General features: G+C 36.3%; 1 protein-coding gene across 1 annotated transcript in view; it reads right to left on the minus strand.

Annotated features, from left to right (window-relative positions):
* Positions 1-27,880, minus strand: part of LOC129023613 (ankyrin repeat domain-containing protein 36A-like) — a 132,862-nt gene that overhangs the window by 36,235 nt on the left and 68,747 nt on the right. Inside the window, exons 33-54 of the mRNA XM_063663411.1 lie at positions 21,999-22,027; positions 21,832-21,904; positions 20,135-20,163; positions 19,968-20,040; positions 18,271-18,299; positions 18,104-18,176; positions 16,405-16,433; positions 16,238-16,310; positions 14,551-14,579; positions 14,385-14,457; positions 12,679-12,707; positions 12,504-12,576; positions 10,801-10,829; positions 10,626-10,698; positions 7,255-7,283; positions 7,088-7,160; positions 5,384-5,412; positions 5,209-5,281; positions 3,497-3,525; positions 3,330-3,402; positions 1,615-1,643; positions 1,444-1,516 (exon numbers count right to left, since the gene is read on the minus strand). Of these exons, the coding sequence (XP_063519481.1) occupies positions 1,444-1,516; positions 1,615-1,643; positions 3,330-3,402; positions 3,497-3,525; positions 5,209-5,281; positions 5,384-5,412; positions 7,088-7,160; positions 7,255-7,283; positions 10,626-10,698; positions 10,801-10,829; positions 12,504-12,576; positions 12,679-12,707; positions 14,385-14,457; positions 14,551-14,579; positions 16,238-16,310; positions 16,405-16,433; positions 18,104-18,176; positions 18,271-18,299; positions 19,968-20,040; positions 20,135-20,163; positions 21,832-21,904; positions 21,999-22,027 (1,122 nt within the window). The remainder of the gene's footprint in view (positions 1-1,443; positions 1,517-1,614; positions 1,644-3,329; positions 3,403-3,496; positions 3,526-5,208; positions 5,282-5,383; positions 5,413-7,087; positions 7,161-7,254; positions 7,284-10,625; positions 10,699-10,800; positions 10,830-12,503; positions 12,577-12,678; positions 12,708-14,384; positions 14,458-14,550; positions 14,580-16,237; positions 16,311-16,404; positions 16,434-18,103; positions 18,177-18,270; positions 18,300-19,967; positions 20,041-20,134; positions 20,164-21,831; positions 21,905-21,998; positions 22,028-27,880) is intronic.

Raw genomic sequence — 27,880 nt, forward strand, 5'->3', positions numbered from 1 at the left:
GCCGAGTGATGAGGACAAATGTGATCTAAAATCAGAGGACCAACTCATACAAGTGAGAATCAATGTCAAAGCAGGTGCTGCATGATCCCACATGTCTTTCATGCAAGAAATCAAAAGAAATCATGCAAGAAATCACTATACTACAAACATTCATCAGTCATGCTCTTTAACTTGCCAAATAACAGAGAAGGCTCAAAATTACGATGACACTTCAGTTGAATGTACACTTCACATCTCTTCAGTGGAAGTGTCCTACATTGATCACCTTGGATATCTGTTTGCTGATACCTAGGAGATAATATTCATTATCTCTCACACCCATGTGGTGTAATAATTTGCTTAAGTTTCTTGTATCCACTAGTTTAGCCTCCCGAAACTTTCTTCATCCACTCATGGCACCAAAGGATAATATATTAGCCTCAAGAAAAATATCATCAATTATCAATTTTGACATACTTCTACAAAGTAAAACTGCTACAAGCATTAGATATTAATGAGTTTTACATTCAGAAATCACTTCAATATTCATTGAACATGATCACTTTAGGAGTTAATTAGAATTCAACATAATTTTTGTTTCTAAAATAGCCTTGTTGGCAGTATCATGTTATTCTCCAAAGAAGTTTCATTAAACAGCTATTTTATCCAAGAGGTAGCTACTTGAACAAGGAAGCCAATGTATTCATATTCAAGTTTATCTCATTTGTATAACTAAAATCAACAAAACATGTATCTCTGATGCCTAATAGTAACAAAAAGGAGTAATGAGTCAGTGTGCTTTATACCAATTCTAGTACTGTTTCCTGCTTCCAGTAGTTCCTGGAGCTGCAAAAATCAAATATTTTTTCTGCAAAAATTCCAAATGCATCTAAAGTAAGTTCACTCAGGTTTCCTCAGCAGAAACCCCAATATTATATAAATGACTTCCTCTTTTCCCACCTTCCTGCCTCACAATCCGTCTTCCTTGGGAAAATAATGGCTACATCAGGGGTCTGGTTAGTTCTCATTCTACACTGTCTGCGGGTTATTCCTATCAGTTTTCTGTCTTTTTTTTTTTTTAGCAGTACGATGTGACATCTATAAAATCTATACTTCCTCTCTTTCTCCTTCCAGCCTTAGTGAAACCATGCTGTAGAATTAAAGCAAAATTATGCTGTACCCCACAGCCCCTTATGTCTTGAACTGCTCTCCACATTTCTTCTTCCCAATTTCAATGTGGGGAAGTCTATAGTCTTCCTGCGAAGATCATGTCCCAGACCAGCAGCATTAGTGTCACCCAAGAACTTACTACAAATGAAGAATCTCAGGCCTGCTGAATCAGAATGTGCAGCTTCAGCGAGCCCCCCCACCCCACACCCCGCCCTCCCTGCTGATTTATGCGGGGAGGAGATGTTCTTATTTATCTGGATTGAACATGACATTAAACGTGTTTTGCAAAATTACCTGTGCCAGATTTTTCTCCATCCTTTTTTTGTGTGGCTACATTTGAAACAGAATCTTTCTCGTCACTTGTAGCCTGAATAGAATTTGAAACAAAATAATAAATAAATAAATGAAGTATGTTTCATAGACTATAAATTTAAAAGATCACAATATAAATGAGAGTTTAGTTACCTTCAAGGCTGGTGGTTTCTGAGAAGACACTGAAAAACAAAAGGGACACATAATCACTCATATATAGACATGATAAAGTTATCCATACATTCACGAACTGTTAACATCAAGCTGTATCCTTCTGCCTGTACTAGTGTAGGCTCTGATGTCTTCTACTTTGTGTCTTGGGACTGGAACGTGACAGAAATACACTGATAAAAGGGAATACTGGCTCCAGGAAATATACCCTTACAATTTCAAACATGGTATGATTTCTCGTATGTCGAAAGCTAAAATCAAACCGTGTCAATATCAATGTGGATATGTCGATTGATGAGGACAAATGATTTAAAATCAGAGGAGCAACCCATACACCTGAGAATCAATGTCAAAGCAGGTGCTACATGATCCCAAATGTCTTTCATGTAAGAAATCAAAAGGACCTACACCATTATACTACAAACATTCATCATGCTCTTTAACTTGCCCAATAACTGAGAAGGCACACAATTACGACGACACTTCAGTTGAATGTACACTTCACATCACTTCAGTGGAAGTGTCCTAAATTGATCACCTTGGATATCTGTTTGCTGATACCTAGTAGAAAATATTCATTATCTCTCACACCTATGTGGTGTAATAATTTGCTTAAGTTTCTTGTATCCACTAGTTTGGCCTTCGGAAACTTTCTTCATCCACTCATGGCACCAAAGGATAAGACATTAGCCTCAAGAAAAATATCATCAATTATCAATTTTGACATACTTCTACAGTTGTAAAACTGCTACAAGCAGTAGATATTAATGAGTTTTACACTCAGAAATCACTCCAATATTCATTGAAGATGATCACTTTAGGAGTTAATTAGAATTCAACATAATTTTTGTTTCTAAAATAGCCTTGTTGGGAGTATCATGTTATTCTCCAAAGAAGTTTCATTAAACAGCTATTTTATGCAAGAGGTAGCTCCTTGAACAAGGAAGCCAATGTATTCATATTCAAATTTATCTCATTTCTATTACTAAAATCAACAAAACATGTATCTCTGATGCCTCCTAGTAACAAAGAAGAGTAATGAGTCAGTGTGCTTTATCCCAATCCTAGCATTGTTTCCTGCTTCCAGTAGTTCCTGGAGCTGCCAAAATCAAATATTTTTTATGCAGATATTCCAAATGCATCTGAACTGAGTTCACTCAGGTTTCCTCAGCAGAAACCCCAAAATTATATAAACAACTTCTTCTTTTCCCTCCTTCCTGCCTCACAATCCGACTTCCTTGGGAAAATAATTGCTACATCAGAGGTCTCCTTAGTTCTCATTCTACAGTGTCTATGTGTTATTATGATCAGTTTTCTGCCTTTTATTATTAACACGATGTGACGTCTGTAAAACCCGTACTTCCTCTCTTTCTCCTCCACCCTTGGTGAAAACATGCTGTAGAATTAAAGCAAAATTATGCCTTTCCCTGACCCCTTATGTCTTGAACTTCTCTCCATATTTCTTCTTCCCAAATTCAATGTGGAGAAGTCTATAATCTTACTGCGAAGATCACGTTCCAGACCAGCAGCATTAACGTCACCCAAGAACTTATTACAAATGAAGAATCTCAGGTCTGCTGAATCAGAATGTGCAGCTTCAACGGGCCCCACCCCCCGCCCCCGCTGATTTATTCGGGGAAGAGAAGTTCATTTCTATTTTGACTGAACATGACATTAAATGTGTTTTGCAAAATTACCTGTCCCAGACTGTTGTCCATCCTCTATTTCTGTGGCTATATTCGAAACAGAATCTTTCTCGTCACTGGTAGCCTGAATGGGATTTGAAACAAAATAATCAATACATGAAGTAGGTTTCATAGACTATGCAGTTAATAGTTCAACATATAAATGAGACCTTAATTACCTTCTCAGCTGGATGTTTCTGAGAAGACACTGAAAAGCAAAAGGGATACATAATCACTTATATGTACATATGATAAATTTATCCATACGTTGATGCAGTGTGAGCATCAAGCTGTTATCTTCTTGCCTGTATTAGTGTAGGCTTTGATGTTTTCTACTTTTTGTCTGGAGACTAGAACATGACAGAAATACACTGAGAAAAAAGGAATACGGGCTTCACAAAATATACCCTTACAATTTCAAACATGGTATGATTCGTGATACGTCTAAAACTAAAATAAAACCGTGTCAATATCAATGTGGATATGCCGAGTGATGAGGACAAATCAGAGGAGTAACTCACACACCTGAGAATCAATGTCAAAGCAGGTGGGTCATGATCCCACATGTCTTTCTTGCAAAAAATCAGAAGGATTTACACCATTATACTACAAACATTCATCATGCTCTTTAACTTGCCCAATAACTAAGAAGGCACACAATTACGATGACACTTCAGTTGAACATACACTTCACGTCTCTTCAGTGGAAGTGTCCTAAATTGATCACCTTGGATATCTGTTTGCTGACACCTAGGAGATAATATTCATTATCTCTCACACCCATGTAGTGTAATAATTTGCTTAAGTTTCTTGTATCCACTAGTTTGGCCTTCGGAAACTTTCTTCATCCACTCATGGCACCAAAGGATAATATATTAGCCTCAAGAAAAATATCAATTATCAATTTTGACATACTTCTACAAAGTAAAACTGCTACAAGCATTAGATATTAATGAGTTTTACATTCAGAAATCACTCCAATATCCATTGAAGATGATCACTTTAGGAGTTAATTAGAATTCAATGTAATTTTTGTTTCTAAAATAGCCTTGTTGGGAGTATCATGTTATTCTCCAAAGAAGTTTCATTAAACAGCTATTTTATCCAAGAGGTAGCTACTTGAACAAGGAAGCCAATGTATTCATATTCAAGTTTATCTCATTTTTATAACTAAAATCAACAAAACATGTATCTCTGATGCCTAATAGTAACGAAAAGGAGTAATGAGTCAGTGTGCTTTATCCCAATTCTAGCATTGTTTCCTGCTTCCAGTAGTTCCTGGAGCTGCAAAAATCAAATAACTTTTATGCAAATATTCCAAATGCATCTAGTGAGTTCACTCAGGTTTCCTCAGCAGAAACCCCAAAATTACATAAATGACTTCCTCTTTTCCCGCCTTCCTGTCTCACAATCCGTCTTCCTTGGGAAAATAATGGCTACATCAGGGGTCTGGTTAGTTCTCGTTCTATACTGTCTACGGGTTATTCCTATCAGTTTTCTGTCTTTTTTTTTTTAGCAGTACGATGTGACATCTGTAAAATCTATATTTCCTCTCTTTCTCCTTTCAGCCTTAGTGAAACCATGCTATAGAATTAAAGCAAAATTATGCTGTGCCCCAGAGCCCCTTATGTCTTGAACTGCTCTCCACATTTCTTCTTCCCAATTTCAATGTGGGGAAGTGTTACTGCGAAGAACATGTTCCAGACCAGCAGCATTAGTGTCACCCAAGAACTTACTACAAATGAAGAATCTCAGGCCTGCTGAATCAGAATGTGCAGCTTCAGCGAGCCCCCCCACCCCACACCCCGCCCTCCCTGCTGATTTATGTGGGGAAGGGAAGTTCTTTTCTATCTGGATTGAATATGACATTAAACGTGTTTTGCAAAATTACCTGTGCCAGGTTTTTCTCCATCCTTTTTTTGTGTGGCTACATTTGAAACAGAATCTTTCTCGTCACTTGTAGCCTGAATAGAATTTGAAACAAAATAATAAATAAATAAATCAATGAAGTATGTTTCATAGACTATATTTTTAAAAGTTGACAATATAAATGAGAGTTTAATTACCTTCAAGGCTGGTGGCTTCTGAGAAGACACTGAAAAACAAAAGGGACACATAATCACTCATATATAAATATGATAAAGTTATCCATACATTCACGCACTGTTAGCATCAAGCTGTATCCTTCTGCCTGCACTAATGTAGGCTCTGATGTGTTCTACTTTGTGTCTTAGGACTGGAACATGACAGAAATACACTGAAAAAAGGGAATACTGGCTCCAGGAAATATACTCTTACGATTTCAAACATGGTATCATTTCTCATATGTCAAAAACTAAAATCAAACCGTGTCAATATCAATGTGGATATGTCGATTGATGAGGACAAATATGATTTAAAATCAGAGGAGCAACTCATACATCTGAGAATCAATGTCAAAGCAGGTGCTACATGATCCCACATGTCTTTCATGCAAGAAATCAAAAGGATTTACACCATTATACTACAAGCATTCATCATGCTCTTTAACGTGCCCAATCACTAAGAAGGCACACAATTACGATGGCACTTCAGTTGAACATACACTTCACATCTCTGCAGTGGAAGTGTCCTACATTGATCACCTTGGATATGTTTGCTGATACCTAGTAGATAATATTCATTATCTCTCACACCCATGTGGTATAATAATTTGCCTAGGTTTCTTGTATCCACTAGTTTAGCCTTCCAAAAGTTTCTTCATCCAGTCATGGCTCCGAAGGATAATATATTAGCCTCCAGAAAAATATCATCAATTATCAATTTTGACATACTTCTATAAAGTAAAACTGCTACAAGCTTTAGATATTAATAAGTTTTTCATTCAGAAATCACTCCAATATTCATTGAAAATGACCATTTTAGGAGTTAATTAGAATTCAACATAACTTTTGTGTCTAAAATAGCCTTGTTGGGAGTATCATGTTATTCTCTAAAGAAGTTTCGTGAAATAGCTATTTTATCCAAGAGGTAGCTCCTGGAACAAGGAAGGAAACGTATTCATATTCAAGTTTGTCTCATTTCTATAACTAAAATCAACAAAACATGTATCTCTGATGCCTAATAGTAACAAAGAGGAGTAATGAGTCAGTGTGCTTTTATACCAATTCTAGCATTGTTTCCTGCTTCCAGCCTTTCCTGGAGCTGCCAAAATCAAATATTTTTTATGAAAATATTCCCGATACATCTGAAGTGAGTTCACTCAGGTTTTCTCAGCAGAAACCCCAAAATTATATACATGACTTCCTCTTTTCCCACCTTCCTGCCTCACAATCCGTCTTCCTTGGGAAAATAATTGCTACATCAGGGGTCTCCTTAGTTCTCCTTCTACAGTGTCTACGGGTTATTACAATCAGTTTTCTGTCTGTTTTTAGCAGTACAATGTGACATCTGTAAAATCTATACTTCCTCTCTCTCCTTCCACCCCTACTGAAAACAAGCTCTAGAATTAAAGCAAAATTATGCTGTTCCCTAGAGCACCTTATGTCTTGAACTGCTCTCCATATTTCTTCTTCCCAATTTCAATGGGGGGAAGTGTATAATCTTACAGCGAAGAACATGTTCCAGGCCAGCAGCATCAGCATCACCCAAGAACTTACTACAAATGAAGAATCTCAGGCCTGCTGAATCAGAATGTGCAGCTTCGACAAGCCCCCCGCTGATTTATTCGGGGAAGAGAACTTCTTATCTGTCTCGACTGAACATGACATTAAATATGTTTTCAAAATTACCTGTACTAGTTTCTTCTGCATCCTTTTTTTCTCTGGCTATATTTGAAACAGAATCTTTCTCGTCACTTGTACCCTGAATGGAATTTGAAATGAAATAATAAATAAATAAAGTACGTTTCATAGACTATAGGTTTACTAGTTCACAATATAAATGAGAGTTTCATTACCTTCAAGGCTGGTGGTTTCTGAGAAGACACTGAAAGCAAAAGGGATACATAATCACTCATATGTAAATATGATAAAGTTATCCATATATTCATGCAGTGTTAGCATCAACTTCTGTCCTCCTGCCTGTATTAGTGTAGGCTTTGATGGCTTCTACTTTGTGTCTGGGGACTAGAACATGACAGAAATACACTGAAAAAAGGGAATACAGGCTCCAGGAAATATACCCTTACAATTTCAAACATGGTATGATTTGTCATATGTCGAAAACTAAAATAAAACCGTGTCAATATCAACGTGCATATGCCGAGTGATGAGGACAAATGTGATCTAAAATCAGAGGACCAACTCATACAAGTGAGAATCAATGTCAAAGCAGGTGCTGCATGATCCCACATGTCTTTCATGCAAGAAATCAAAAGGATTTACATCACTATACTACAAACATTCATCAGTCATGCTCTTTAACTTGCCAAATAACAGAGAAGGCTCAAAATTACGATGACACTTCAGTTGAATGTACACTTCACATCTCTTCAGTGGAAGTGTCCTACATTGATCACCTTGGATACCTGTTTGCTGATACCTAGGAGATAATATTCATTATCTCTCACACCCATGTGGTGTAATAATTTGCTTAAGTTTCTTCTATCCACTAGTTTAGCCTCCCGAAACTTTCTTCATCCACTCATGGCACCAAAGGATCACATATTATCCTCAAGAAAAATATCATCAATTATCAATTTTGACATACTTCTACAAAGTAAAACTACTACAAGCATTAGCTATTAATCAGTTTTCATTCAGAAAGCATTCCAATATTCATTGAATATGATCACTTTAGGACTTAATTGGAATTCAACATAATTTTTGTTTCTAAAATAGCCTTGTTGGGAGTATCATGTTATTTTCTTTCTTTTTAATTTTGTTATTACTGTACTTTAAGTTTTAGGGTACATGTGCACAATGTGCAGGTTAGTTACATATGTATACATGTGCCATGCTGGTGGGCTGCACCCATTAACTGGTCATTTAGCATTAGATATATCTCCTAATGCTATAGCTCCCCGCTCCACCCACCCCACAACAGGCCCCAGAGTGTGATGTTCCCCTTCCTGTGTCCACGTGTTCTCATTGTTCAATTCCCATCTATGAGTGAGAATATGTGGTGTTTGGTTTTTTGTCCTGCGATAGTTTACTGAGAATGATGATTTCCAATTTCATCCATGTCCCTACAAAGGACATGAACTCATTATTTTTTATGGATGCATAGTATTCCATGGTGTATATGTGCCACATTTTCTTAATCCAGTCTATCATTGTTGGACATTTGGGTTGTTTCCAAGTCTTTGCTATTGTGAATAGTGCGGCAATAAACATACACGTGCATGTGTCTTTATAGCAGCATGATTTATAGTCCTTTGGGTATATACCCAGTAATGGGATGGCTGGGTCAAATGGTATTTCTAGTTCTAGATCCCTGAGGAATCACCACACTGACTTCCACAATGATTGAGCTAGTTTACAGTCCCACCAACAGTGTAAAAGTGTTCCTATTTCTCCACATCCTCTCCAGCACCTGTTGTTTCCTGACTTTTTAATGTTTGCCATTCTAACTGGTGTGAGATGGTATCTCATTGTAGTTTTCATTTGCATTTCTCTGATGGCCAAGGATGGTGAGCATTTTTTCATGTGTTTTTTGGTTGCATAAATGTCTTCTTTTGAGAAGTGTCTGTTCATGTCCTTCGTCCACTTTTTGATGGGGTTGTTTGTTTTTTTCTTGTAAATTTGTTTGTGTTCATTGTAGATTCTGGATATTAGCCCTTTGTCAGATGAGTAGGTTGTGAAAATTTTCTCCCATTTTGTAGGTTGCCTGTTCACTCTGATGGTAGTTTCTTTTGCTGTGCAGAAGCCCTTTAGTTTAATTAGATCCCATTTGTCAAGTTTGGCTTTTGTTGCCATTGCTTTTGGTGTTTTAGACATGAAGTCCTTGCCCATGCCTATGTCCTGAATGGTAACGCCTAGGTTTTCTTCTAGGGCTTTTATGGTTTTAGGTCTAACGTTTAAGTCTTTATTCCATCTTGAATTAATTTTTGTATAAGGTGTAAGGAAGGGATCCAGTTTCAGCTTTCTACATATGGCTAGCCAGTTTTCCCAGCACCATGTAGTAAACAGGGAATCCTTTCCCCATTGCTTGCTTTTCTCAGGTTTGTCAAAGATCAGATAGTTGTAGATATGTGGGGTTATTTCTGACGGCTCTGTTCTGTTCCATTGATCTATATCTCTGTTTTGGTAGCAGTACCATGCTGTTTTGGTTACCGCAGTCTTGTAGTGTAGTTTGAAGTCAGGTAGCGTGATGCCTCCAGCTTTGTTCTTTTGGCTTAGGATTGACTTGGTGATGCAGGCTCTTTTTTGGTTCCATATGAACTTTAAAGTATTTTTTTCCAATTCTGTGAAGAAAGTCATTGGTAGCTTGATGCGGATGGCATTGAATCTATAAATTACCTTAGGCAGTACAGCCCTTTTCATGATATTTATTCTTCCTACCCATGATTTTCTAAAGAAGTTTCGTGAAATAGCTATTTTATCCAAGAGGTAGCTACTTGAACAAGGAAGCCAATCTATTCATATTCAAGTTTATCTCATTTGTATAACTAAAATCAACAAAACATGTATCTCTGATGCCTAATAGTAACAAAAAGGAGTAATGAGTCAGTGTGCTTTAACCCAATTCTAGCATTGCTTCGCACTTCCAGTAGTTCCTGGAACTGCCAAAATCAAATATTTTTATGCAAATATTCCAAATGCATCTAAAGTGAGTTCCCTCAGGTTTCCTCAGCAGAAACCCCAAAATTATATAAATAACTTCTTTTCCCTCCTTCCTACCTCACAATCCATCTTCCTTGGGAAAATAATTGCTACATCAGGGCTCTCCTTAGTTCTCGTTCTACAGTGTCTACAGGTTATTACTATCAGTTTTTTGTCTTTTCTTAGCAGTACGATGTGATGTCTGTAAAATCTATACTTCCTCTCTTTCTCCTTCCACCCTTAGTGAAACCATGCCATAGAATTAAAGCAAAATTACGCTGTTCCCCAGAGCATCTTATGTCTTGAACTGCTCTCCATATTTCTTCTTCCCAATTTCAATGTGGGGAAGTGTATAATCTTACTGCGAAGATCATGTTCCAGACCAGCAGCATTAGCATCACCCAAGAATTTATTACAAATGAAGAATCTCAGGCCTGCTGAATCAGAATATGCAGCTTCCGCGAGCCCCTCCCACCCCTCCCACCCCCCCACTGATTTATGCGGGGAAGAGAAGTTCTTTACTATCTGGATTGAACATGACATTAAACGTGTTTTGCAAAATTACCTGTCCCAGATTTTTCTCCATCCTTTATTTGTGTGGCTATATTCAAAACAGAATCTTTCTCGTCAGTTGTAGCCTGAATGGAATTTGAAACAAAATAATAAATAGATAAATCAATGAAGTATGTTTCATAAACTATAGATTTACTACTTCACAATATAAATGAGAGTTTAACTACCTTCAAGGCTGGTGGTTTCTGAGAAGATACTGAAAAGCAAAAGGGACACATAATCATTCATGTAAAAATATGATAAAATTATCCATACATTCACGCAGTGTTAGCATCAAGCTGTATCCTTCTGCCTGTACTAGTGTAGGCTCTGATGTCTTCTACTTTATGGCTTGGGACTGGAACATGACAGAAATACACTGATAAAAGGGAATACAGGCTGCATGAAAGATATCCTTACAATTTCAAACGTGGAATGATTTTTCCTATGTCAAAAACTAAAATAAAACCTTGTCAATATCAATGTGGATATGCCAAGTGATGAGGACAAAGTCATCTAAAATCAGAGGAGCAACTCAGACATGTAAGAATCAATGTCAAAGCTGGTGCTACCTGATCCCACATGTCTTTCATGCAAGAAATCAAAAGGATTTACATCATTATACTACAAACATTCATCATGCTCTTTAACTTGCCCAATAACTGTGAAGGCACACAATTACGATGACACTTCAGTTGAATGTACACTTCACATCACTTCAGTGGAAGTGTCCTAAATTGATCACCTTGGATATCTGTTTGCTGATACCTAGGAGATAATATTCATTATCTCTCACACCCATGTGGTGTAATAATTTGCCTAAGTTTCTTGTATCCACTAGTTTAGCCTCCTGAAAGTTTCTTCATCCACTCATGGCACCAAAGGATAATATACTAGCCTCAAGAAAAATATCATCAATTATCAATTTTGACATACTTCTACAAAGTAAAACTGCTACAAGCATTAGATATTAATGTTTTTCATTCAGAAATCCCTCCAATATTCATTGAAAATGACCATTTTAGGAGTTAATTAGAATTCAATATAATTTTTGTTTCTAAAATAGCTTTGTTGGGAGTATCATGTTATTCTCTAAAGAAGTTTCGTGAAATAGCTATTGTATCCAAGAAGTAGCTCCTTGAACAAGGAAGCCAATGTATTCATATTCAAGTTTATCTCATTTGTATAACTAAAATCAACGAAACATGTATCTCTGTTGCCTAATAGTAACAAAAAGGAGTAATGAGTCAGTGTGCTTTATCCCAATTCTAGCATTGTTTCCTGCTTCTAGTAGTTCCTGGAGCTGCCAAAATCACATATTTTTTAGGCAAATATTCCAAATGCATCTGAAGTGAGTTCACTCAGGTTTCCTCAGCATAAACCCCAAAATTATATAAATAACTTCTTTTCCCTCCTTCCTGCCTCACAATCCATGTTCCTTGGGAAAATAATTGCTACATCAGAGGTCTCCTTAGTTCTCATTCTACAGTGTCTACTACTATCAGTTTTCTGTCTTGTCTTAGCAGTACGATGTGACGTCTATAAAATCTATACTTCCTCTCTTTCTCCTTCCACCCATAGTGAAAACATGCTGTAGAATTAAAGCAAAATTATGCTGTTCTCCAGAGCCCCTTATGTCTTGAACTGCTCTCCATATTTCTTCTTCCCAATTTCAATGTGGGGAAGTCTATAATCTTACTGCGAAGATCCTGTTCCAGATCAGCAGCATTAGCGTCACCCCAGAATTTATTACAAATGAAGAAACTCAGGCCTGCTGAATCAGAATGTGCAACTTCGACGACCGCCCCCCACCCCCCGCTGATTTATTCAGGGAAGAAAGTTCTTTTCTAAATGGATTGAACATGACATTAAATGTGTTTTGCAAAATTACCTCTCCCAGATTTTTCTCCATCCTTTATTTCTGTGGCGATATTTGAAACAGAATCCTTCTCATCAGTTTTACCCTGAATGGAATTTGAAACAAAATAATAAATAAAGAAATCAATGAAGTATGTTTCATAGATTTTACATTTACCAGTTCACAATATAAATGAGAGTTTAATTACCTTCAAGGCTGGTTGTTTCTGAGAAGACACTGAAAAGCAAAAGGGATAATCACTCATATGTAAATATGATAAAGTTTTCCATACATTCATGCAGTGTTAGCATCAAGCTGTATCCGCCTGCCTGTATTAGTGTAGGCTTTGATGTTTTTTACTTTATGTCTAAAGCCAGGAGCATGACAGAAATATACTAAAGAAAACAGAAATAGATGTGTCACGATATATTCACTAACTATTTCAAACATAATATGATTTTTCGTATATCTAAAAGTAAAATAAAACAGTATCAATATCAAAAACTGTATGCCAAGTGATCACGACAAATGTGATAAAAAATCAGAGGAGACACTCCATCACCTGGGAAAACGTCAAAGCAGGTGGCACATGCACCCACATGTCTTTTATGCAAGATATCCGAATGATTTACACCATTATACTGCAAACATTCATCATGCTCATTAACTTGCCCAGTAACTGAGAAGGTACACAATTACAGTGACACTTCAGTTGAACGTACACTTCACGTCTCTTCAGTGAAGTGTCCTAAATTGATCAGCTTGGATATATGTTTCCTGAATCCGAGTAAATAATATTCATTATTTCTCATATGCATGTGGTGCAACAATTTGCCTAAGTTTGCTGTATTCTCCAGTTTAGCCTTCCCGGACATTTCTTCATCCACTCATGGCAACAAAGTATAATATATAAACCTCAATAAAAAGCATCATCAATTACAAATTTTGACATACTTCTACTAAATAAAACTGCTAAAAGCATTGGATATTAATAAGCTTTTATATTTGGAAATCACTCCAATATTCATTGAAAATGACCATTTTAAGAATCAGTTGATGAACTCAACATTATAGTTGTTTTTAAAATTGTCTTGTTAGGAGGATCATGCTATTCTCTAAATAATATTCATTAAATAGCTATTTTATCCATGAGATAGCTCTTTGATGAATGAAGCCAATGTATTGATATTCAAGTTTATCTAATTTTTATAACAAAAATCAACAAAAGATATATGTCTTATGCCTAATAGTAACAAAGAGAAGTAATTGGTCAATGTGGTTTATCCCAATTCTAGCTTTCTTTGCTTCATCCAGTAGTTCCTGGAGCTGCCAAAATCAAATCTTTTTTGTGTAAATATGCTAAATGCATCTGAAGTGAGTTCACTCAGGTTTCCTCAGCAGAAACCCCAAAATTACATAAATAACTTCTTTTCCCTCCTTCCTGCCTCAAAATCCCTCTTCCTTGAGGAAAATAATTGCTACATCAGTGGTCTCATTAGTTCTCGTTCTACAATTTTTACTGGTTATTACGATCACTTTTCCGTCTGTTTTTAGCAATACGATGCGATGTCTGTAAAATCTGTACTTCAACTCATTCTCCTTCCACCCTTGGTGAAAACATGCTGTAGAATTAAAGCAAACGTATGCTGTCCCCTGAGCCCCTTATGTCTTGATCTGCTCTCCAATGTTTCTTCTTCCCAATTTCAATGTGGGGAAGTCTATAATCTTACTGCGAAGATCATGTCCAAGACCAGCAGCATCAGCGTCACCCGAGAACTTATTGCAAATGAAGAATCTGAGGTCTGCTGAATCAGAATGTGCAGCTTTGACGAGCCCCCTGCTGATTTATTCGGGTAAGAGAAGTTCTTTTCTATCTGGACTGAACATGACATTAAATGTGTTTTGCAAAATTACCTGTCCCACATTGTAGTCCATCCTTTATTTCTGTAGCTATATTCAAAGCAGAATCTGTCTTGTCACTTGTAGCCTGAAAGTAATTTGAAGCACATTATCAATAAATGAAGTATGTTTCATTGACTATATAGTTACTAATACAAAATATAAATGAGAATTTAATTACCTTCTCAGCTGGTTGTTTCCGAGAAGACACTGAAAAGCAAAAGGGATACATAATCACTCATGTGTAAATATGATAAGGTTATCTATACATTCATGAAGTGTTAGCATCAAGCTGTATCCTCCTGCCTGTATTAGTATAGGCTTTGATGTTTTTGTCTGGGGACTGGAACATGACAGAAATACACTGAAAAAAACAAATACAGGTTTCACAAAATAAACCCTTACAACTTCAATCATGGTATGATTTTTCATGTCTAAAACTAAAATGAAACAGTGTTAGTATCAATGTGAATATGCTGAATGATGAGGACAAATGTGATCTAAAATCAGAGGAGCAACTCATACACCTGAGAATGAATGTCAAAGCAGGTGCTACATGATCCTGCATGTCTTTCATGCAAGGTATCAAAAGGATTTACACTAGTATACTACAAACATTCATCATGCTCTTTAACTTGCCTGATAACTGAGAAGGTACACAATTACAATGACACTTCAGTTGAATGTACACTTCACCTGTCTTCAGTGGAAGTGTCCTAAATTGATCAGCTTGGATATATGGTTGGTGAATCCTAGTAGATAGTATTCATTATTTATCATACCCATGTGGTGTAATAATCTGCCTACATTTCTTGTATCCTCTAGTTTAGCCTTCAGAAAGTTTCTTCATCCACTACTGGCAAGAAGGTATAATATATAAACCATCAAAAAGTACAATAAATTATACATATGTATACAAAATGTAATGGCTCCTGGCATTAGATATTAATAAGCTTTTACATTTGGATATCAGTCCAATATTCATTGAAAATAACCATTTTAGGATTCAATTAATGCATTTAACATTATTTTTGTCTGCAAAATTAGTCTGCTCTGGAATATCATTGTATTATAAAGAATTTTCACTAAATAGCTATTTTAATGAAAAAGACACCACTTTGGAAAAAAAGCTAATATAATCATATTAAATTTTAACTCATTTGAATAACTAATAAAAAATATATGTCTGATGTCTGATACTAATAAACACGAATGAGGCACTGCGGTTTATCCCAACTCTAGCACTCCTTCCTGATTTCAGTAGGCATCAGAGCAGTCAGAAATCAAATCTTCTGGTATGCAAACACTCTAAATGCATCTGAAGTGAGTTCACTCAGGTTTCCTCAGCAGAAACCCCAAAATTACCAAAATAATTTCTTCCTTCCCCTCTTTCTTGCCTTGCAATCCCTCTTTCTTGATGAAAATAATTACTACATCAGTGGTCACTTTGTTTCTCATTCTCCAGTGTTTATGGGTTATTATGACAACTTCCTCCCTCTGGTTTTAGCAGTACCATCTGACATCTATAATTTCTGTTACTTCTTCTCTTTCTCCTTCCCCTCTCCATACAAACACGCTCTGAAATAAGAGCAAAATTATGCTGTCCCCCGATCTTCTTATGTCTTGAACTGTTTTCCAATGATTCTTCTATCCAAATTCAATGTAGGGAAGTCTATAAGCTTGTTACTAAGATCATGGCCAAGGACCAGCAGCATCAACACCACCTGAGAACTTACTAGAAATGCACAATCTCAGGCCTGCTGAATCAGAAAGTGCATTTTCAATGACACCCCACTGATCTATTCAGGGGTGGGACGTTCTCTTCTGTCTTGAGTGCACATGACATTAAATGTGTATTGCCAAATTACCTGTTCCAGATTTCCAACCACCCATTATTCTTGTGGCAATATTCAAAAGAGAAACTTTCTTTTTAAATATAACCTGAATGTAAAGAGAAACAAAATAGTCAATACATAATATATATCTCATAGGCTATGCAATAAATAATTCAAAATATAAATGAAAGAGTAAGTACCTTCCAGGCCGATTGTTTCTGAGGAGACACTGAAAAGCAAAATAAATATATAATCCATCATATGTAAATATGATAAAGTTATCCACACATTCATGCAGTGTTAGCATCAAGCTGTGTCCTCCTGCCTGCGCTACTACAGGATTTGATGTTTTACAGTTTGTGTCTCTGGGACAACAACATGAGGAAATACACTGAAGAAAATAGGAATACAGGCTTCCAGAAAATATACAGTCAGAAATTACAAAGAGGTAGTATGCGTCATGTGTGTATTACTGAAATAAAAAGTGTCAATATCAATGCGGATATGCCGAATGATGAAAAGAAATGTGATCTAAAATCAGAGGAGCAACTCATACACCCAAGAATCAATGTCAAAGAAGGTACTAAATGCTACTGCATGTTTTTCATGCGAGACATCAGAAGGATTTATACCATTATACTGCAAGTATTCATCATGCTCTTTAACTTGCCTGCTAATTGAGCAGGTACACAATGACAAAGGCACGTAATAGAATGTACACTTCACAAGTCCTCAGTGGAAGTGTCCCAGCTTCAACAGCTTGGATATAGGTTGGGATAATCCTGTATATAATATTCTTTATTTCTCAAAACCATGTGGTGTAATAATATGCCTACATTTGTTGTGTCCTCTAGTTTAGGCTACAGAAAGGTTCTTCATCCACTCATGACAACAAAGTATAATACATAAACCTTATCAAAAAGTATAATAAATGATCAAATTTGACATACAAAATAAAGTTGCTACAAGCATTAGATATGAGTAACCTCTTACATTTGGAAATCACTCCAATATTCATTGAAAATAAGAATTTTAAAAGTCAATTAATGAATTCACCATTATTTTTCTTTCTAAAATACTCTGGTATAAAATATACTGTTATTCTCCAAAGCATTTTCATTAAATTGCTATTTTTACCCAAAAGTTAGCTAATTGAAAAGCAAAGCCAACATATACATATTCATGTTTATCTCATTTGAATAACTAATATTAACAAAACATATATCTCTGATGCCCAACAGTAACAAAGAGGAATAATGAGTCACTGTGGTTTATCCCAGTTCTAGTACTCCTCCCTGCTTCCACTGGTTCCTAAAGCAGCCAAAATCAAAGCTTCTTTTACGAAAATGTTCGAATATGCAACTGAACTCAGGTTTCCTCAGAAGAAACCCCAAAATTACATAAATAACTTCTTATTTTCCCTCCTTCCTGCCTGACAATCCTCTTCCTTGAGGAAAGTCATTGCTACATCAGTGGTCTCCTTAGCTCTCGTTCTACAGTGTTTATGGGTTATTATCATAATTTCTCCATCTGTTTTTAGCAATACAATGTGACGTCTGTAAAATCTATACTTCATCTCTTTCTCCTTCCACCCTTGGTGAAAACATGCAGTAGAATTAAAGCAAAATTATGCTGTCACCTGACTCTGTATGTCTTTAATGGCTCTCCAACGTTTCCTCTTCCCAATTTCAATGTGGGTAAGTCTATAATCTTACTGCAAAGATCACATCAAAGACCAGCAGAATCAGGGTCACCCGAGAACTCACTACAAATGAAGAATCTCAGGCGTACTGAATCAGAACGTGCAGCTTAGACGAACTCTCCACTGATTTATTTGGGGAAGGGAAGTTCTCTTCTATCTTGATTGAACATGACATTACATGTGTTTTGCAAAATTACCTGTCCCAGATTGTTGTCCATCCTTTATTTCTGTGGCTATATTCGAAACAGAATCTTTCTCGTCACTTGTAGCCTGAAAGGGATTTGAAACAAAATAATCAATACGTAAAGCAGGTTTCGTGGACTATACAGTTAATAGTTCAACATAGAAATGAGACTTTGATTACCTTCTCAGATGGTTCCTTCTGAGAAGACACTGAAAAGCAAAAGGGATACATAATCACTCATATGTACATATGATAAATTTATCCATGCATTCATGCAGTGTTAGCATCAAGCTGTAGCTTCCTGCCTGTACTAGTGTAGGCTTTGATGTTTTCTACTTTTTGTCTGGAGACTGGAACATGACAGAAATACACTGAAAAAAAAGGAATACAGGATTCACAAAATATACCCTTACAATTTCAAACATGGTATGATTCGTCATACGTCTAAAACTAAAATAAAACTGTGTCAATATCAATGTGGATATGCTGAGTGATGAGGACAAATCAGAGGAGTAACACACCTGAGAATCAATGTCAAAGCAGGTGGGACATGATCCCGCATGTCTTTCTTGCAAGAAATCAGAAGGATTTACACCATTATACTACAAACGTTCATCATGCCCTTTAACTTGCCCAATAACTAGAAGGTACACAATTACAATGACAATTCACTTAAATGTACACTTCACATCTCTTCAGTGGAAGTGTCCTAAATTGATCACCTTGGATATATGTTTCCTGAAATCTAGTAGATAATATTCATTATTTCTCACACCCATGTGGTGTAATAATTTGCCTAAGTTCCTTGTATCCACTAGTTTAGCCTTCTGAAAGTTTCTTCATCCACTCATGGCAACAAACGATAATATATTAGCCTCAATAAAAATATTATCAATTACCAAGGTTAACATACTTCTACAAAGTAAAACTGCTACAAGCATTAGATATTAATAAGTTTTACATTCAGAAATCACTCCAATATTCATTGAAAATGACCACTTTAGGAGTTAATTAGAATTCAACATCATTTTTGTTTCTAAAATAGCCTTGTTGGCAGTATCATGTTAGTCTCTAAAGAAGTTTCATTAAATAGCTATTTTATCCAAGAGTTAGCTCCTTGAACAAGGAAGCCAATGTATTCATATGCAAGTTTATCTCATTTTTATAACTAAAGTCAACAAAACATGTATCTCTGATGCCTAATAGTAACAAAGAGGAGTAACGAGTCACTGTGGTTTATCCCGATTCTAGCATTGTTTCCTGCTTCCAGTAGTTCCTGGAGCAGCCAAAATCAAATCTTCTTTTATGCAAATATTCCAAATACATCTGAAATGAGTTCACTCAGGTTTCCTCAGCAGAAACCCCAAAATTATATAAACAACTTCTTCTTTTCCCTCCTTCCTGCCTCACAATCCCTCTTCCTTGAGGAAAATAATTGCTCCATCAGTGGTCTTCTTAGTTCTCATTCTACTGTGTTTATGGAGTTATTCGGATCACTTTTCCCTCTGTGTATAACAATATGATACGATGCCTACAACATCTATTACTTCATCTCGTTCTCTTTCTCCTCTTGATGGAAACATGCTGTAGAATTAAAGCAAAATTATGCTGCTCCCTTAGCCTGGTATGTGTTGAACTGCTCTCCAATGGTTCTTCTTCCCAATTTCAATGTAGGGAAGTCTATAATCTTACTACTCAGATCATGGCCAAGGACCAGCAGCATCAGGGTCACCCGAGAACTCACTACAAATGAAGAATCTCAGGCGTACTGAATCAGAACGTGCAGCTTAGATGAACTCTCCACTGATTTATTTGGGGAAGGGAAGTTCTCTTCTATCTTGATCGAACATGACATTACATGTGTTTTGCAAAATTACCTGTCCCAGATTGTTGTCCATCCTTTATTTCTGTGACTATATTCGAAACAGAATCTTTCTCATCACTTGTAGCCTGAACGGGATTTGAAACAAAATAATCAATACGTAAAGCAGGTTTCGTGGACTATACAGTTAATAGTTCAACATAGAAATGAGACTTTAATTACCTTCTCAGCTGGTTCTTTCTGAGAAGACACTGAAAAGCAAAAGGGATACATAATCACTCATATGTACATATGATAAATTTATCCATACATTCATGCAGTGTTAGCATCAAGCTGTAGCTTCCTGCCTGTACTAGTGTAGGCTTTGATATTTTCTATTTTTCATCTGGAGACTGGAACATGACAGAAATACACTGAAAAAAAAGGAATACAGGATTCACAAAATATACCCTTACAATTTCAAACATGGTATGATTCGTGATACGTCTAAAACTAAAATAAAACCGTGTCAATATCAATGTGGATATGCTGAGTGATGAGGACAAATCAGAGGAGTAACACACCTGAGAATCAATGTCAAAGCAGGTGGGACATGATCCCGCATGTCTTTCTTGCAAGAAATCAGAAGGATTTACACCATTATACTACAAACGTTCATCATGCCCTTTAACTTGCCCAATAACTAGAAGGTACACAATTACAATGACAATTCAGTTAAATATACACTTCACATCTCTTCAGTGGAAGTGTCCTAAATTGATCACCTTGGATATATGTTTCCTGAAATCTAGTAGATAATATTCATTATTTCTCACACCCATGTGGTGTAATAATTTGCCTAAGTTTCTTGTATCCACTAGTTTAGCCTTCTGAAAGTTTCTTCATCCACTCATGGCAACAAACGATAATATATTAGCCTCAATAAAAATATCATCAATTACCAAGGTTAACATACTTCTACAAAGTAAAACTGCTACAAGCATTAGATATTAATAAGTTTTACATTCAGAAATCACTCCAATATTCATTGAAAATGACCACTTTAGGAGTTAATTAGAATTCAACATCATTTTTGTTTCTAAAATAGCCTTGTTGGCAGTATCATGTTAGTCTCTAAAGAAGTCTCATTAAATAGCTATTTTATCCAAGAGTTAGCTCCTTGAACAAGGAAGCCAATGTATTCATATGCACGTTTATCTCATTTTTATAACTAAAGTCAACAAAACACGTATCTCTGATGCCTAATAGTAACAAAGAGGAGTAATGAGTCACTGTGGTTTATCCCGATTCTAGCGTTGTTTCCTGCTTCCAGTAGTTCCTGGAGCAGCCAAAATCAAATCTTCTTTTATGCAAATATTCCAAATACATCTGAAATGAGTTCACTCAGGTTTCCTCAGCAGAAACCCCAAAATTATATAAACAACTTCTTCTTTTCCCTCCTTCCTGCCTCACAATCCCTCTTCCTTGAGGAAAATAATTGCTCCATCAGTGGTCTTCTTAGTTCTCATTCTACTGTGTTTATGGAGTTATTCGGATCACTTTTCCCTCTGTGTATAACAATATGATACGATGCCTACAACATCTATTACTTCATCTCGTTCTCTTTCTCCTCTTGATGGAAACATGCTGTAGAATTAAAGCAAAATTATGCTGCTCCCTTAGCCTGGTATGTGTTGAACTGCTCTCCAATGGTTCTTCTTCCCAATTTCAATGTAGGGAAGTCTATAATCTTACTACTCAGATCATGGCCAAGGACCAGCAGCATCAGGGTCACCCGAGAACTCACTACAAATGAAGAATCTCAGGCGTACTGAATCAGAACGTGCAGCTTAGATGAACTCTCCACTGATTTATTTGGGGAAGGGAAGTTCTCTTCTATCTTGATCGAACATGACATTACATGTGTTTTGCAAAATTACCTGTCCCAGATTGTTGTCCATCCTTTATTTCTGTGGCTATATTCGAAACAGAATCTTTCTCGTCACTTGTAGCCTGAACGGGATTTGAAACAAAATAATCAATACATAAATTAGGTTTCGTAGACTATACCGTTAGTAGTTCAACATATAAATGAGACTTTAATTACCTTCTCAGCTGGTTCTTTCTGAGAGGACACTGAAAAGCAAAAGGAATACATAATCACTCATATGTACATATGATAAGTTTATCCATACATTAATGCATGGATAGCATGTTAGCATCAAGTTTTATACTCCTGCCTGTATTACTGTAGGCTTTGATATTTTATACTTTGTTTCTTGGGACTAAACACGAAGGAAATACACTGAAGAAAACAGGAATACAGGCTTCAAGAAATACACACTGACAATTTCAAATGTGATATGACTTTCTCCATATGTCTAAAACTAAAATAAAACCATGTCAATATCAACGTGGATATGCTGAGTGAGGAAGACAAATGTGATCTAAAATCACAGTCCAACTCATACTCCTGGGAATCACCGTCAAAGTAGGTGATACATGCACCCATATGTCTTTCATGTAAGATATCAGAATGATTTGGAACATTTTACTGCAAACATTCATCATGCTCTTTAACTTGATCGATCAGTGAGAAGGTACACAATTATAATGACACTTTAGTTGAATGTACACTTCACATCTCTTCAGTGGAAGTGTCCTAACTTAATCAGCTTGGATATATGTTTGGTGAATTCTAGTATGTAATATTCATTTTTTCTCACACCCGTATAGTGTAATAATGTGCCTACATCTCTTGTATCTTCTAGTTTAGCCTTCCGAAAGTTTCTTCATCCACTCATGGCAACAAGGTATAATATATCAACTTCATCAAAAAGTATAATAAATTACCAAATTTGACATACTTATACAAAATAAAGTCGCAACAAGCATTAGATATGAATAAGCTTTTACATCTGGAAATCACTCCGATATTCCTTGAAAATAACCATTTGGGAGTCAAGTAATGAATTCAACATTATTTTCACTTCTAAAATAGTCTGGTTAAAGCATCATGTTATTCTCTAGAGAATTTTTATTAAGTTGCTATTTTATCCAATAGCTCCTTGAAAAACAAAGCCAATGTATGCATATTCACGTTTATCTCATTTGAATAACCAATATCAACAAAACATATACCTCTGGTGCCCAATGGTAACAAAGAGGAGTAATGAGTCACTGTGGTTTATCCCAATTCTATCACTCTTTCCTGCTTCCAGTAGTTCCTGGAGCAGCCAAAAATCAAATCATCCTTTATGCAAATATTCTAAATGCATCTGAAGTGAGTTCACTTAATCTAAGAGTTATAATTTAAAAAATCATTTTGTTTATACTCATGAAGACTCCTGATGTTTTTACATTTCCTGGATTCAGCAGTTCGGCCTTCTCACTGTCTCTTTGTCCACTTTTGCAAAAACATACACATAAGTGAAATAATGTGTAATCAGATTCCTATGAAAATAAACTAAACAAAGTTGCTAAATCACTAGAGACTTCCTTTCTTATAACCAACCAATATGACATAATACATATATATACATATGTCATGATTGTCATGATTATTGGCAGTTATCTGTTTAGTACTCTAAAAATGCATTCTTTGATTCCTTTTTTCTAAATCTAGTTTCACATGATATACCACAGGGGGCTCTCAGGTTCTTTTACAAAATACCTCAGAAAACACAGCTTTCCAAAAAAAAACAACAACAAAAACAAAACTGGTGTGAACGAAGCATGTATCATTGATGTGCAAAACTTCTAGGGAGAAGAAATGAGACTCTGTGGGTCACCCTCATCCTTCTTACTTCTGCTTTTGCTTTCCATTAAGTGACTTCCCACAAGTCTCCTCATCAGAAACCTCCAAATTACCTAGCTAGCTGCTTTCTTTGTTTACACCTGCCCAATTTGACACTCTTTTTCGTTCATAAATCTAATATCCATATTGGTGGACTTCATTCTTTGACCTCCACATTCGTTTCTTCATTATTTTCACCACCACTGTATTGTGACATCTGTACAATCCCATTCTGATATATCTGAAGATAAGGTTTTGCTTTATTAAAATGTTAAATGTATCAGACACTTGACTAACGTGTACAAATTCCTTCTTCACAAAAGCAGCCCCATGGCCTTCTCTCTCCCATAGACACTCTTTCACAGCTGTTCTTCACTCACATCGGTTTGAGTATCTATCATCTCTCATTTGGTCTCTATGCTTTCACCTCATATTATGAGTTATTATCATAGGCTCAGCAGCCTATCTTACCTATTTTCCTCTCCAGGAGACAGTACTGAGTAGTAAATTAGAATCTTCCAGGATATGAACACTTTCACGTACACAACACTTTGTGGAGCTATTTTATGTTTAACTACCCATAACACCACTATGTCTATGCTTTCCAGAGAAACAAGCTCTGAAATTTTATTGAATATAACCTATTTAAAAACTTCTTTAACTACAATGACAGTCTCTCCTTGATGCACCAAAATCTTCAGAAATAACTTGTGAAGACTTGAAAATGTCAGTAATTGACATGAAAAATGAAGCACTGACATAATTTTTTGCAGGTATAAAAAAGACAAGCTGAGATCCTTACTAGATCCACGAAGAGCAAAGTACATTAGACAGGAAATAAATACAGAACAGAAACATTTTCATTTGTAATGAAAATTCCTCTATTTAGTTTTCAGAAAAGAAAAAAATACAAACACATACACACACACACATTCACACACAAAAACCAGAGCAATATGGCTTTACAGGGTGTTTCTTCATCAAAAGGCCTATTTGTCACTTGACATCTGGGAACACTCTATAGGGATCAACAAAGGGGTTCTAAATTGTGACCTGATTAGTTTAGAGTTTAACATTCATGAAGGGGAGCCAAGAGGACAAGTAACACTTTGACCATTGGCCATTTCCACTCCTTACTGTTATTCTCTGAAAAGCACACACTGGATTTTCTCAGACTTAGGACATGTCAAAAAGACATGCTTTAAGGGGGAAACAGTTGCAATCAACACAGCATGGGAGAGATATAGATATGCTTGCTGGGATTTCCAATACTTCTGTTTCATTTCTAATATAGTACAAATCAATAAAAGCAACCACGTAAGCATATCCATGTTGGTATGTCATCATATTTAAGTCCATATGGTATCAGCATGAAGAGAGCATAATATGCTGTAGTCATCACATGGCATATCATGAGATCATACAATAAATCAAGAACTACCTCACTGGGTCAACGTGGATAGATCTGAAATATATATCACTGATTTTACAAAGACCAAGTTGCATTCATTAAGTGCAGTGCTTGAACTTTTCTACAAGTTTTTAATACACAAAATCAAGTTCTACATGTTATCTATGAATGTGCATATATGTTGTAAGAGGTTTTTAATGTGCATTTGGGTGATCTTGGTTACATGTCAGCAGTAAGCTTTAGTATTATAGAAAACCCAAAACTGTAACAGCTCAGAATCACCGTCTTAAAAGGCTGTGTCTACCAAAGAGTCAGGAAAGCATGACTACTTACTTTCTTCATTTTTGAAACTCAGAGGTACCTCATGCACACTCCCAAATAAAACTGCACAAGTTCCTTAGTTGAATTAGATCCCATTTGTCAATTTTGGCTTTCGTTGCCATTGCTTTTGGTGTTTTAGTCATGAAGTCTTCGCCCATGCCAATGTCCTGAATGGTATTGCCTAGGTTTTCTTCTAGGGTTATTATGGTTTTAGGTCTTACTTAAACGTTTAAGTCTTTAATTTATCTTGAGTTAATTTTTGTATAAGGTGTAAGGAAGGGGTCCAGTTTCAGTTTCCTGCATAAGGCTAGCCAGTTTTCCCAACACCATTTATTAAATAGGTAATCTTTTCCCCATTGATTGCTTTTTGTCAGGTTTGTCAAAGATCATATGGTTGTAGATGTATGGTGTTACTTCTGAGGCCTCTGTTCTGTTCCATCGGTCTATATCCCTGTTTTGGTACCTGTACCATGCTGTTTTCATTACTATAGCCTTGTAGTATAGTTTGAAGTCAGGCAGTGTGATGCCTCCAGCTCTGTTCTTTTTGCTTACAATTGTCTAGACTATATGGGCTCCTTTTTGGTTCCATATGAAATTTCCAGTAGTTTTTTCTAATTCTGTGAAGAAAGTCAATGGTAGTCTATAGCATTGAACCTATAAATTACTTTGGGCAGTATGATCATTTTCATGATATTGATTCTTCCTATCCATGAGCATGGAATGTTTTTCCATTTGTTTGTGTCCTCTCTTATATCCTTGAGCAGTGGTTTGTAGTTCTCCTTGAAGAGGTCTTTCCCATCCCTTGTGAGTTGAATTCCTAGGTATTTTATTCTCTTTGTAGCAATTGTGAACGGGCATTCACTCATGATTTGGCTGTTTGTCTTTTATCGGTGTATAGGAATGCTTGTGATTTTTGCACAGTGATTTTGTATCCTGAGACTTTGCTGATGTTGCTTATCAGCTGAAGGAGATTTGGGGCTGAGACGATTTGGTTTCCTAAATATACAATCATGTTATCTGCAGAGACAATTTGACTTCCTTTCTTCCTATTTGAATACCCTTTATTTTTTCCTCTTGTCTGATTGCCCTGGCCAGAACTTCCAACACCATGATCAGAGTGAACAGGCAACCTACAGAACAGGAGAAAATGTTTGCAATCTCTCCATCTGACAAAAGGCTAATATCCAGAATCTAAAAGGAACTTAAACAAATTTATGAGAAAAGAACAAACAACCTCATCAAAAAGTGGGTGAAGGATATGCTCAAAAGAAGACATTTATTCAGCCAGTAAACATATGAAAAAAAGGCTCATCATCACTGATCATTAGAGAAATGCAAATCATAACCACAATGAGATACCATCTCACGCCAGTTAGAATGGTGATCATTAAAAAGTCAGGAAACAACAGATGCTGGAGAGGATGTGGAGAAATAGGAATGCTTTTATATTGTTGGGAGTGTCAATTATTTCAACCACTGTGGAAGACAGTGTGGTGATTCTTCAAGGATCTAGAACCAGAAATACCATTTGACCCAGCAATCCCATTACTGAGTACATACCCCAAAGATTAAAAATCATTCTACTATAAAGACACATGCACACGTATGTCTATTGTGGCACTATTCACAATAGCAAAGACTTGGAACCAACCTGAATGCCCATCAGTGATAGACTGGATAAAGAAAATGTGGCATATATACATCATGGAATACTACGAAGCCATAAAAAAGGACGAGTTCATGTCCTTTGCAAAGACATGGATGAAGCCTGAAACCATCATTCTCAGCAAACTAACAAAGGAAAATAAAACCAAATGCCACATTTTCTCACTCGTAAGTGGGAGTTGAAGAATGGGAACACATGGACACAGGGAGGGGAATATCACACACTGGGGCCTGTCAGGGGGGTGGGGTCCTAGGGGAGGGATAGTATTAGTAGAAATACCTAATGTAGCTGATGGGTTGATGGGTACAGTAAACCACCATGGCACATGTATGCCTATGTAAAAAACCTGAATGTTCTTCACATGTATCCCAGAACTTAAGGTATAATACAAAACAAACAAACCAACATTAATTCAGGTTGTTGGTTACCTGTAGGCAATGAATTGTAGTAGTATAAAAGATTCTAAGACTAAAACAGCTCAGAATCATTGCTTTAAAACCCTGTATCTACCAAAGAGTCACCAAAAGTGATTAATGACTTTATTCATTTTCCAGAATCAGAGGTATCACACATACCCAAACTCACAAACAAAAGCACACATGCACACATACATGCAGAAATTCAAGCTGGTAATCAGAGCACGTGATTGGGTGAAGATTCGAAGGTTCTCAGTGTGACAACACCGACATAAAGAAGTTGAAGTTCTAACACAATTTTAATGTCAGCTGGTATAGCTTTTCTCTAGGTAAAGGACAGTATTGCAACCAGAAATTGAAACACTGAAAAATATTTATA

Source organism: Pongo pygmaeus, chromosome 23 (genome assembly GCF_028885625.2).
Source record: "Pongo pygmaeus isolate AG05252 chromosome 23, NHGRI_mPonPyg2-v2.0_pri, whole genome shotgun sequence".
In the NCBI taxonomy this organism is placed as follows: domain Eukaryota; kingdom Metazoa; phylum Chordata; class Mammalia; order Primates; family Hominidae; genus Pongo; species Pongo pygmaeus.